This window comes from Lactuca sativa, chromosome 4 (assembly GCF_002870075.4).
Source record: "Lactuca sativa cultivar Salinas chromosome 4, Lsat_Salinas_v11, whole genome shotgun sequence".
Lineage (NCBI taxonomy): Eukaryota > Viridiplantae > Streptophyta > Magnoliopsida > Asterales > Asteraceae > Lactuca > Lactuca sativa.
In genome coordinates, this window is record NC_056626.2 from 15893538 (window position 1) to 15905625 (window position 12088).

The window sequence follows — 12088 nt, forward strand, 5'->3', positions numbered from 1 at the left end:
TATTTGGTATGATGCTTTTCTTACAGAAATCGTCTTGATTGAAGATATGAAAGCAAAATATTTTTTGCCAATTGGAATGAAAGCTAAAACCGTGTGACTAATATAAAATTTAGATGAAGTTTGACGTATATAGTAGAAATGTAAGATTATGTAATTTTGATTTTTTTTAGGATTCATTAAAATTTTGAGACTGCAACATCTATTTCTACTTTATTTTGTTTTTAAGCATCGTACTTTCAAAATCAACCATTTATAGTGTTCTGCTTTTATGACCCACCAAACATCAACAAAAAATTCTGACCCGTACAACGCACGTATCTTTTTACCAGTTACATTCTAATTATGGGTTAAAGATTTTATAAAAAAAAAGATTTTTTTAAATATAGGCCTTCGGTTTAGCTACAAAAAAGATTTCATCTCTAAACTATTAAAAGTACCGCTGAACCATTAAAAGCCTCAATTTTTATCTTCGAATTGGTCGGAGATTAGATATGTGCGGAACGATTCATTTATTTATGTGAAAATCTCTGTTTTACCCTAATCTAAAAAACGCCTCCAACAGTCCAACAGCTACTTCCTCCCTCTTTATTTTCCCATCCGCCGGCCACCAGAGAAGTGCTCCTCCCTCCGTCGACTCGTGCAGCGCCGCCGGAGATATACTCCTCCAGTTAATCTTAACCGGCGGTACCTTCTTCCTCCGTACCTGGTGCCACCGCCGTCCTTGCCGTCTTTCGCTTCCCTCGAGCTTTCAAGGAAAAATCCTTCGTCCGTCGACACACAGTTGGTTCTAGAAGGTACAAATTCCGTTCAATTTTGCTAAAATAATTTGATTGTTCAGACCAATAGACATTTCTTTGTACAAGATTAAGGAAGCAGTTGATTCTCTACGAACCCACCGTCACTTTTATCAACAGTCGTCTTCTTGATTTGTACGAAGAACTTTTGGATGCAGAGAACGTGTTCGATAAATTGCCCCAATTAGATGTCTTCACTTACAATGCCATGTTAATAACTTTTGGATGCACATATGAAACACATAAACTTTTTATAGAGGGCAAATAGGTGTCTTCACTTACAGGGCACAGATGAAGCAAATAAACTTTTGGATGTCTATACTTACAATGGCATGATAAATTGCCCCAACTAGATGTCTTCACTTACAGGGCAAATAAATGAAGCACATAAACTTTTTTTATAGAAGTTGAGGGCAATAATGTCATTTATTGGATAATGGGTTTATTCCCAGTCAAGGGACTTTCATGTTTGCCCAATCCATATCATCTGTAACTTCTCTTCATGAACCATTTGAACATATTGTTCACATCTCACATCTGTAATGAATGATCACAATTGTATGTTAGCATAGGATAGTTTAAAAGTTATTGAAGGTGATGTTGAGTGGTTCAGTTTTTTGGTTCTTGAATCTCATTTGATTAGTTTCGTGCCTCTAAAACTTGATTTTTTGAGATTAGATAACTTTGATAGAAGGTAAACTGGTAGATTTTGAATAATTTATACATTGCATTGATCTTTATATACGTAATTTATAAATGTTGTAGATTTTGAGTAAGTAATATGCATTTCAAAGTTGTTTTTATTAGAAGGGTAAAATGGTAAGTTTTCTTAATCAGCAGATCCGTTTTGGGTTAAATTTTGGAATATGATTATAACTGTAAATACTTGTGATGTTTTCATGTGTTTACATTATACAAATTAGAGTATTTATGATATCATTTTACATGTCTATGAGTATCTTATACTTTATAAATATTACAATCTTTATATTTATGAATTTTTCTAGGATTCCTTATTAATTATAATGCCACGAAAGCCAACAAGAAGAACTCATTTACAAAAGCCTCAACATGCTTTCTCTCGCTTGGGTCGTTCCATGGCCTTAATTTTCTCTGCACGAAAGGCCAAACAACAAAATGACATAAAAGCCCCTTTCAACTCAACAGGCATGATCTCTCTCTCCTAAGGGCAAAATGGTCATTTTTGTTCATGGATTGTGAAAGCTAAAATTTTAAGTGTTTACAGGTAGAAAAAAGGAGAAACATGATATCATAGAATCAAATAGAGAAGTGTCATGTTCTTCTTCAGAAAATGAAGATTCTTCTTCAGAAGATGAAGATGACTTTGAGGTATTTATTTATTTATTCACATTTCGCCCTTCTAATAAGTTGAAATTTTTATTTCTACTTTTTATTAAAATTATGATTTTCTTTTTAAGGGAGCTGTTCAAGTAGATTTTGTCTTCTTTGACCCAAAGCCTGATGATTTCCATGGAGTAAAGGTCTTGATGCAGACTTACCTTGATAATAAAGAATGGGATTTGACCAGTTTTGTTGACTTAATATTGCAACAAACTTCAGTGGGATCAGTTGTTAAAATAGAAGATGATGAAGATGAATCAGTTTATGGCTTTGTTTCTGCTTTAAATTTACAAAGATATAAGGTAAAAATATTCTTCATTTATCTCAAGATTCACATTCCACTTTTTTTTTTTTTTTTGAAATATGATTGAATATATGGTGGTTGTTTAATCCAGGATTGTAAATGCATGATGGAAGTGAAAGAGTTTTTGTTATCAAAGTGTCAAGAAAAAGAAATAAAAGAAAATTTAAAATCATTTTTAGGGGAGAAAGCAGCTGATGTTGGTCTTTTGATCTCACAACGTGTTGTAAATCTCCCTCCTCAGCTTCTCCCATCATTGTATGATGCTATTTTTAATGAAATCTCTTGGGCTACAGAAGATGAGGTTAGATGATCACTTTACTATAAACTTTTCTCCCAAGGGTAAAATGGTCATTTACTCACATTCAGACAGTTTATCAAAATAGAAACAGATTTTGTTTATACAACATTTACTCTAGATATTGTGTATACAAATACATATTCTAGACAGACCTCATCTCAACAACACTCTAAACAGAAGGGTAGAATGGTCATTTGTTCTCATTCAGACATTTCATTCAGTCGAAAAAAAGAAACAGACTTTGTGTGTACAACAGATACTCTTTGAGTTTAGACAGACATCATTTACCCACCTCAACATCACTCTAAATAGAAGGGTAAAATAGTCATTTACTCACATTCAAACAGTTTACTCAGTCCAAAAAAGAAAGACTTTGTATATACAACACATATTCTATACATGTGCATCATTTACTGACATCACTCTAACTAGAAGGGTAGAATGGTCATTTACTCACATTCAGACAATTTATTCGGTCCAAAAGCGGAACATAATTTGTGTATACAACACATACTTTAGACATGCATGATGCATCATTTACTCACCTCAGCATCAATCTAAACAGAAGGGCAGAATGGTCTTTTACTCATATGGATAACTAGAATTATTTCTAATTTAATACCTTCTTATCTTTTTGATTATGAAATATCAATTTTTAATTTTTGTTTTATAGCCTACACAGGAGCTTAGAAAGTTTTTCTGCTTCAAGTATTATTTATTGATCAGCAAAATTTATAAGGTATTGTGTATATATATATGAGTGTTCTTTTGGTTTATATTTTGAATTATAATTTATTTATTTATTATTTTATTGTCTGACTTTTAGCTTAAGAATGCTGACAAGAAAAAGAAGGGAAGCAGCTCAAGTGAAGAGGCTATAATTTACTTGAAGCCAGAAGATGAAATATTTCATAATGTACCCTTCTCTTTTTCTAATTATTTATTTAATTTTTTTTTTAGCTTGAGGAATTCTGATTTATTTATTTATTTTTTATTTTTATAAATCCATCAGCTAAGTGCATGGTCCTTCTGCTTTCCCTTGCGCACCCAACAGGTCACCACCAATGAGGTAAGTTTTATTAAAATAAAAATCAAGTTATTTAAATATATATAAATAATTTATATTAATACTTTTTTAGTTTTATTTAAAAAACTTAAAGTCGTTTCTGTTTGATTAAAACCTACGAACAGTGTTAACTGTTAAGTTAAAACGACATAATTTGAAGTTCAAAAAAATAAAAAGTAAAAATAGAAATTCTTTATATATTAAAATAATTTTAAAAGTAAATACAATTGAAACACTAGTGATTGTGTAATATGTTGTGTTGTAGCTGAAAGAGTATCGATTGATGGGTTTAGTGATGGCCGTTAAAGCAACCAGTGTTCCAACTTTTCGACGTCAGTTACGTTCGTTGATAGACGAATGATAAGTTTTTAGAAAGTACACATTTAGCCCTTGCGGATATCATTTCTTCATTTTCTACCTCCAAGTTTCTGTTTAGAATTTTTGTTTCCCTCATCTTTTTCTTTAGAATCAAATGGACAGTTTTTATTGTGCAATGGATATGAGAAAAAATATTGACAAATTATGATACGGTCTGGTCTTGTAGATTGTACTTGTTATACATTGGACATGGCAAGATTGAACAAACTTTATAAGGCTATCTCAATAACCGAGATGAAAAGGGTATTTATGTCTTTTGTACAAATGAGAAATTATCCATAGATTTATTGTCTCGTTGTATGAGAATGTAAAAGCTTTCTAATGCTATTTTGTTGATCAGATGGAGAAGGCATTCATCTCTTTTTTACAGACGAGAAATCGAGAGCGATTATCTATCCACCTTTGTGAGTGTGATAAAGAGTTGCAAATTTTGTCTTATTAACATTTTTAGTTTGATGGGATGGAGATGTCTTTTTAACAAGCGAGAAATTGAGAGCCATTCTCTATCTTTTCAAGTGTTTTTTTTTTTTTTTTTTTTTTTTTTTTTTTTTTTTTTTACTACACTTTTCGTTTAATTGACATTAGTCGCATGAGAGATTTTGTGACTTTGTCCCACCATGTCTTGATGAGATTAACCTTAACAAACTTTTTATGGTTTCATCATGTTTTCTTAGGTGCTGTTTGTTTTTTTAAAAAAAACATTTTCAAACCATTTTCTATATTTTCTATCTTGACACGCCCAACATTTTTCCTTTCGTAGCAACTTGTTTTTGAAAGGCTTCAGACTATAAAATCTTTGTGCGTGGCGTAACACTTGATTTGCTTCTTCAAACCTCTTCAACTTTTATTTTTTCCAAGTGTTTTTTTTAGAATTTTGGTATAACTTATTTTTTTTAAACTCTTTTTTTACAACTTTGATTTTTTTTTTTTAACTTTTATTTACGGATTTGATATATATATTTTTTTATTTTCCACAAATCTTTTTAACTTGATTTTAAAAAAAAAAACTTTGATTTTTGTAACTTTGTAGACATTGTTTGCAATACTTTTTTAATTTTTTTATTATTTTCATTTTTATGTTTTTTAAAATTAGTTTTTTTCTAAAATAAAACTGTTATCTTCTTTTATATTTTTGTAAGTTTTTTTAAAAAGTTTTATATTTTTGTATTTTTACATTTTCTTTTTAGTATTCTTTCAATGTTTTAAGACTAGAATTATTAAAATTTCGGTATTGAGAACTATTTTCAGTTTTTAAAATTAGTTTAATTAAATTTCAGTTTACTGCAGTAATCTACAGATGTTAAAAAACAAACATGTTTCTTATTATAAGCTGCAACCGTTTGTTCCACCTATTCTGCTACAGAGGATTACAGAGGTGGTCTGCAGACTTCATGAATTTTCGTTTCGAAAAAACAAACAGCACCTTACATAAATAAGAAATAGAGAGTGATTTCATGACTAATTTTTTCAAAAGTGGGACAAATTTGTAAATTTTATTTCATTACATCAGTCTTGGCCCAAAATGTGAAACCTATTAGCATTGAAATCTCAGTGAAGGGGATTTTTGATAACCTTTAAGTGAACCATTTTTTTAGTTCAAATTAGTTAACATTCTTTGTGTTTATTACAATCTCTAAAGTATCTTTTACTTTAAATGGTTATGGTGTGTTTGGTTTTTATAGTTTTCTTGAAAAAATTCCTAAGAAAAATCAAAAAGTTAGAAAACATGTTTTGTTCAATATTTTTTTTTCAAAAATTTTCTAAGAGGAGATTTTTTTTTCAATTACATATAACTTGAAAAGTGATTTTCATATTTTTCAATTTTTAAACTTTTTCTAAAATATAAACCCAACATGCACCCACAGCCCCACCTAACCGTACCCTCCGACAGTTCAAATCACTTGGATTTTGATGGAACCGATCCAATCTAATTATCTATTGGATGTCATATTTTGTCAATTAATCCAATCTAATTCGGTATAGGCAACCAAACTAAACCAAATCCAATTGGATGTTGGATTGGAACAGTTTTATCCATGAGACATTTTTGATTGATTATCCAATGCCTAACTAATTTTTATCTAATTGCTGTTAAATTAAACAACTAACTATAAATACATAATTATGATAATTGATAATAACAATGGATGTATTTGATCAAATTTATTTTTTAAGTGAATAATATTAATTGGATAATAATATTGGATGACAATTGGATATTTATTAGATGAGGATATTGGATAAACGTTGGATCAATTAGGCTTTATTGGATTTCAAGATCATTCAATCCAATCAACTTGAATTTTGAAATTTTAAAGTCGATCCAATCCGCTCGTAATTGGATCAATTGTTTCAAATTATTTGCACATCCATACCCCACAATATACTCGCCTCCTCCACACCAACACCACACATACACTCCCACCCTGTCCTACCCACCCCACACCTACATCCACGCTCATCCCTACTATTCCACATACACTGTTACTCTCCTTACCGATATCTACCCCACCCACACACCTTCACATCCACACCCGCCCACCCACATACACTCACATCCTTACTTCCCACCACTACATCCACACATACCCCCACTCCCATACTTATATTCCATCTATCAAATATTTAATTTTATATTCCATCTATCAAATATTTAATTTTAACAAAGTAATTAGCCATAATTTTCAAGAGTAAACTTTATTTGTAAATTATTCAAATAATACAAAAGGTTTATATACGACAGAATAAACTAATACAAATATTATTTCTTGCAAATTGCATGGACAAAATGATCATTTATATAATATTACTATTGCAAGGTGAACATTTTTGTAATTTTTATAATTTATGCTATTAAACACCATTTATGGAATTTTGACTATTTTATGCAAACTTAAGGATATATGAACCATTTCTTTTACTATTACATAAGAACCATTTATGTAATTCTAAAAAATAATAATACCGACATTAGAAAAGTATAGTTTAATGTGCCCTTAAGAACAATGCACAACATTTGCTAAATGTTACGTAGGTAGTATATAAAATTTTATATTATTTGTTATAACAAACATTGAAAAGTTAAACCGATAAAAAAATATACATCTAAACATGTTTTTCAATTTTCTAAAATGAAAGATAAAAACCAATTAATTCTAACCAAACATGTTTTCTAGATATCGAAAACTGAAAATAAAAACTCTACCTTTTTTTTTTTTTTAATTTTCTTTTTTAAGAAAACTAAAAATATTTTCCACAACCATTAACATCCTAATGAACCCTACCTTCTTGTCATTAAGAAATTGGAATCATATGATAATCTAACAACTCATGATCCTATGTGATGGATCTCAATGCATTCAATGAATTGAAGAAAAAAATGAAATTGAGGCACATAGGGTCGGGGGTAGTTTGGTCACAGAGTTATTTGTAAAGTTTATGGTATAAAACTATAAATCATGAATGCATTTCACATCAATGATCAAACCCAGTCCCAACTGGTCTTATGCTCAAATAGAATGTTGACTTGTGGTGGAGGGTTAGGGCCTTAGTTAGTTGGGGATCACACCTTTTAAAATTCTGCTTTTATAATCTTTGTTTCAGTAAGTGATAAAAATTTTATGTTCTCATTATTTAGTGAAAACATAAAACATTTATGTTATTATTTACGTAAACCCATATATATTAATATATTTCTTAGATAAACTGGCTAAATTTCTAGTCCTATTTTTTTTCGTGGCCCTGTGCGTCGCACACCCCACACCCTTTTAGGGCTAGGCTTGTTGGCCTAACCTAAACCCTAAGGTCCTTAGGCCTAAACCTTAAATGCTAACATACTAACACTCACAAATCTCTTTATTATATTTATTGACTATATTCTCTATGTATATGACCTATTCGGTTCAACAAATCTCTTTATTATATTTATTGACTATATTCTCTATGTATATGTATTATATTTATTGACTATATTCTCTATGTATATGATCTATTCGGTTCAACAAATCTCTTTATTATATTTATTGACTATATTCTCTATGTATATGACCTATTCGGTTCAACAAATCTCTTTATTATATTTATTGACTATATTCTCTATGTATATGACCTATTCGGTTCAACAGTAGTTTGGTAGTGATGTCAGTGTGTTATGTTTTAGGCATATATTCTATCAAATTCTCACTTGTGCATGTTATACACTCTAGTGAAGACACAAGCAAAATGATGGCATATGGAAACGCATCAATGTAACCCAAGTCAAATTGAAAGCCCGATATTCGAGGTCCCCCCATCAATGAACACATTCAATATGAAAAATCGGCTTTAAGATTACTCATCCATTTGGCGTGCAATGTCTATATTGAGTATAAGTCGTGAATCATTTCATCTTTTAAATACTCAATAATTTTGCTTCTCGATTGGGATTATGAGCTAGTCAGAAAATTATATATATATATATATATATATATATATATATATATATATATATATATATATATATATATATATATATATATATATATATATATATATATATATATATATATATATATATATATATATATATATATATATATATATATATATATATCCCATAGGAGGGGTCAAATTTCTTGATTGCTTACATGTTGATACATAATTCATATTGTATCCAACAACACTGGTTAAGGATAATGTTTGTCTACATCTAAGCATAGTGTTAACCATGCCGATATCTATAAGTATATATTTTTAAGTACAAAGCAATATAGATTTGTAAGAGTCACTTATAACGACAATCCATGAAGTGATTTCAACAATAAGTCTATCTAACATTTTTCGATAAACAAATACAAATGAATCCAATGCAACTTTTTCCCTATATTTGCAATATCGATCAAATGCTTACTATAACGTTGTTTTGTTATCATTCCCATGATATTTATCAAGTGAGGATGTTCTAGAATGACTACATGTCATTCATGGATGGCTTAAACATGAAAAAATAGACACTAATAATATAAATATGTAACTTTCGTCATCCAATAAATCAAAGTGTTTATGTATTTTTAGTCACTAAACTTTTCTGGATGTTTTATTTTGGCTATTATATTTTGTTTAAGCTATCATTGGTCATTGAAATTTGTTTATTTTTGTTCATTTTGGTCACTCTAATCGGTGATATCTTATAGCAGGTGTATAACATCGAATGACATTGTTATAATTATAATTAGTCATTGAACTTTTCTTTGTGTTTTATTTTAATCATTATAATATTTGTTTAAACTACATTAATCACCGAACTTGTTTTTTTTTTTTTTCGTTTTTTTCACTCTATTTTTTATTATCATTTATAAAAAATAAAAAAAACTATTTTTTTCTCCACAACTCAATTTGTTGCATCAATTATTTTAGAGTAAATTATATTAATAATTCTTGTGATTTTAGGTAGCGTGTACATTTAGTCTTTAACTTTTTTTAACTTGACCGTTCACAATGACTTTAAAAAATATTATTTTGCCCTTATCCACTCAATCGCTCTTGTCGTAGGTAGAAACGCACCCAATTATCATTGATAACTATTTATACTTTAGGTGAACCAATGGAAAGTCTTCGTATCGTTTGACCCAAAGCAAACAATGTCTTGGTACATATGAAACAATTGAAAACACTAGCAAGTCTACTTCTTCTTCCAGAAGCTCGAATCAGGGGACTCGATCCTCCTTCAACGCACAAGGGCTATGTTTTGTATGAAGCAATTGAAAATATTAAACATGCACACTACCTTAAATCATAAGGATTATTCATATAATTTACACTAAAATATTTGTTATAACAATTTTATCGTGGAGAAATAGAATTTTTTTTGTAGTTTTTTAATTTTTTTTATAAATGATAATAAAAGAACAATAGACTTAATTTAGGTTCGATTAATACTTTCTAAGTATATACTCGGACCACAGACCACAGGTTCGATTGATACTTTCTAACTACAAATTAGGACCACGAACCACATGGGTATAATTAGGCCATCCGTTATACCCACCACATACCACATATGTGGTGGGTGCCACATCAGCACCACATTCCACTACCACTAACATGAGATACTTACCACTAAACACACCACTCCACCTCATTTTTTTATTTAAATTTAATTCAAAAATACATTAAAAACATTTTTTTAATACTAGTTTTTCCATTAAATTAAAATACCAAATTACATTAAATAAAAACTAAATTAATTGAAATTAAAAAATAAAATAAAAATAACAATCAAAATAAAAATTACATTAGTTAAATTTAAAAAAAATTAAAAAAAAACATTAAAAAAAACTAAAAATTCCAACCATACATAAAATAAACTACCCCCTACGCCTACGTCAGGCTCGAACCGACTCTTTCATTGCTTGGAAAAGTTCCAAGTCTTCGCCCTCAAGGTCGTCCGCTTTCATTTTCAAGATTTCCATATCGGTTTTTGTTTGGAGTGTCTCTTGTGCATCTTGAAATGATGTTTGTGCTTCGATCATTTTTTGTTCCATCCGAGTCATCACCTCGGCCTTCGTTTCTTGAAGTTGCACATATCGATCAAATTTATCGCCAAACATATCCATAACACTAGAATTCGAAGATGTTGACGCCACTTTTTTTGCTTTATTTCTTCCAACGGGCCGACGAAGAGGTTGGTCGTTTTCAAGATCTATCGGATCGTCGTTGATGTCGATGTGTGTTCGGCCGTCCGATTGTTGAGAAGTTCCATCGGGGTTTCTCGAACGCTTTGAACCGGAAGATTGAGAACTTCCTTCCGTTTGCTCTTTCCATTTTGGGGTGTCTTTCAATTTTAGCCACGGTTTCATATACGGAAAAGCTTTGCGTGTTGGCGTTGTTTTTTCAAATTGGTCCATGGCCGCCTTGAAAACATCAAAATCGTTCGAGCCGCTTTTGCGTATGTTTAGGAGATTGTTGTAGATTCCTCCAAACTCGGTGCATTTTAGTCGAATATCTCGCCATTTCGACGTAATTTGATCGGCATTTCGAGTTTGACTTTCCATTAACTCGTAAAAAATGGCTCGGACTTTTTCCCAAAAACTTCCGTAAGGCTGGCTATCTCCTACAATTGGATCTTCGGAAGCCGTCACCCATGCCTCCGCTAACTTTTCTTCTTCTTCTTTTGTCCATGGGACCCTTTCTTGGGTGGTAGTGGGTCGGGCCGTTTTTTTTCCTTTTTTCTTTTTTGGTTGAGGTGTGGTGAAGGTTGCGTTTCCGGAACAAAATCCGGCGAAAGTGGTGGTTGTGAGCTTGGTGGTTGTGAAATTGGTGGTTGTTGTTGTTGTGACCATTGTTGTTGGAGTTATTGTAGTTGTTGGAATTGTTGAAATTGTTGGTATTGTTGTTGCATTTGTTGTTGTTGGAAGGCCGAAAAAGGTTGATATTGTTGTTGGAAAAGTGGTGTTTGTTGGATAGGGGAACCACTTTGAAGTAGATTGATAAAACCGCCTTGAGGTGACTCCATAGTCGGGAATTGTCGAGGTGTTGTATCTAACGCAAAAACGTTATCGGGTTTGCGATTTCGGTAGTTTGGAGGGGTATTTTGGTTGGGATCCATGATTTTTGGTTGTGAAGATGTAGTGTGTAGTTTGTGTATAGAGAAAGAAAAGAATTGTGTAAAAAATAAGGAGTAAAAATATGGTATTTATAGATAAATAAATTGTTTATTATTATTTTTTTTACAAATCTAGCCGTTCAATGGCTACATAAAAGTAAACGGTCAAATTTTTGCATCGTAAAATCTCATTGGGCGTTTAGGATCGTTGTCCGGAGCACGGAAGGCCACGACCACGACCCACCACGAACCACCGGGGTGGTGTGCATGGTCGTGGTTCGTGGCCACCTAGACCACGGACCAT

The 12088-nt window shown here is 31.1% G+C and overlaps 2 protein-coding genes across 3 annotated transcripts; one reads left to right on the forward strand and one right to left on the reverse strand.

Annotated features, from left to right (window-relative positions):
- Positions 1–481: 481 nt before the first annotated feature.
- On the forward strand, positions 482–4422 carry LOC111879888 (protein BCCIP homolog). Of its 2 annotated transcripts, none has more exons than XM_042900842.2 (9): positions 482–794; positions 1802–1961; positions 2041–2144; positions 2234–2458; positions 2552–2761; positions 3441–3497; positions 3585–3674; positions 3771–3827; positions 4090–4422. In XM_042900842.2, exons 2-9 carry the CDS (start codon positions 1820–1822, stop codon positions 4183–4185), a joined length of 981 nt encoding a protein of 326 aa, XP_042756776.1. In that variant the 5' UTR covers positions 482–794; positions 1802–1819; the 3' UTR covers positions 4186–4422. The 2 variants fall into 2 exon arrangements, with proteins under 2 accessions (XP_042756776.1, XP_023732089.1); XM_023876321.3 differs by having other exon boundaries at positions 484–794; positions 3432–3497.
- A 6142-nt stretch (positions 4423–10564) lies between these two features.
- LOC128133383 (glutathione S-transferase T3-like) lies at positions 10565–11521 on the reverse strand. Its single transcript, XM_052770782.1, has one exon. It carries the CDS (start codon positions 11519–11521, stop codon positions 10565–10567), a length of 957 nt encoding a protein of 318 aa, XP_052626742.1.
- Between the last annotated feature and the right edge of the window lie 567 nt (positions 11522–12088).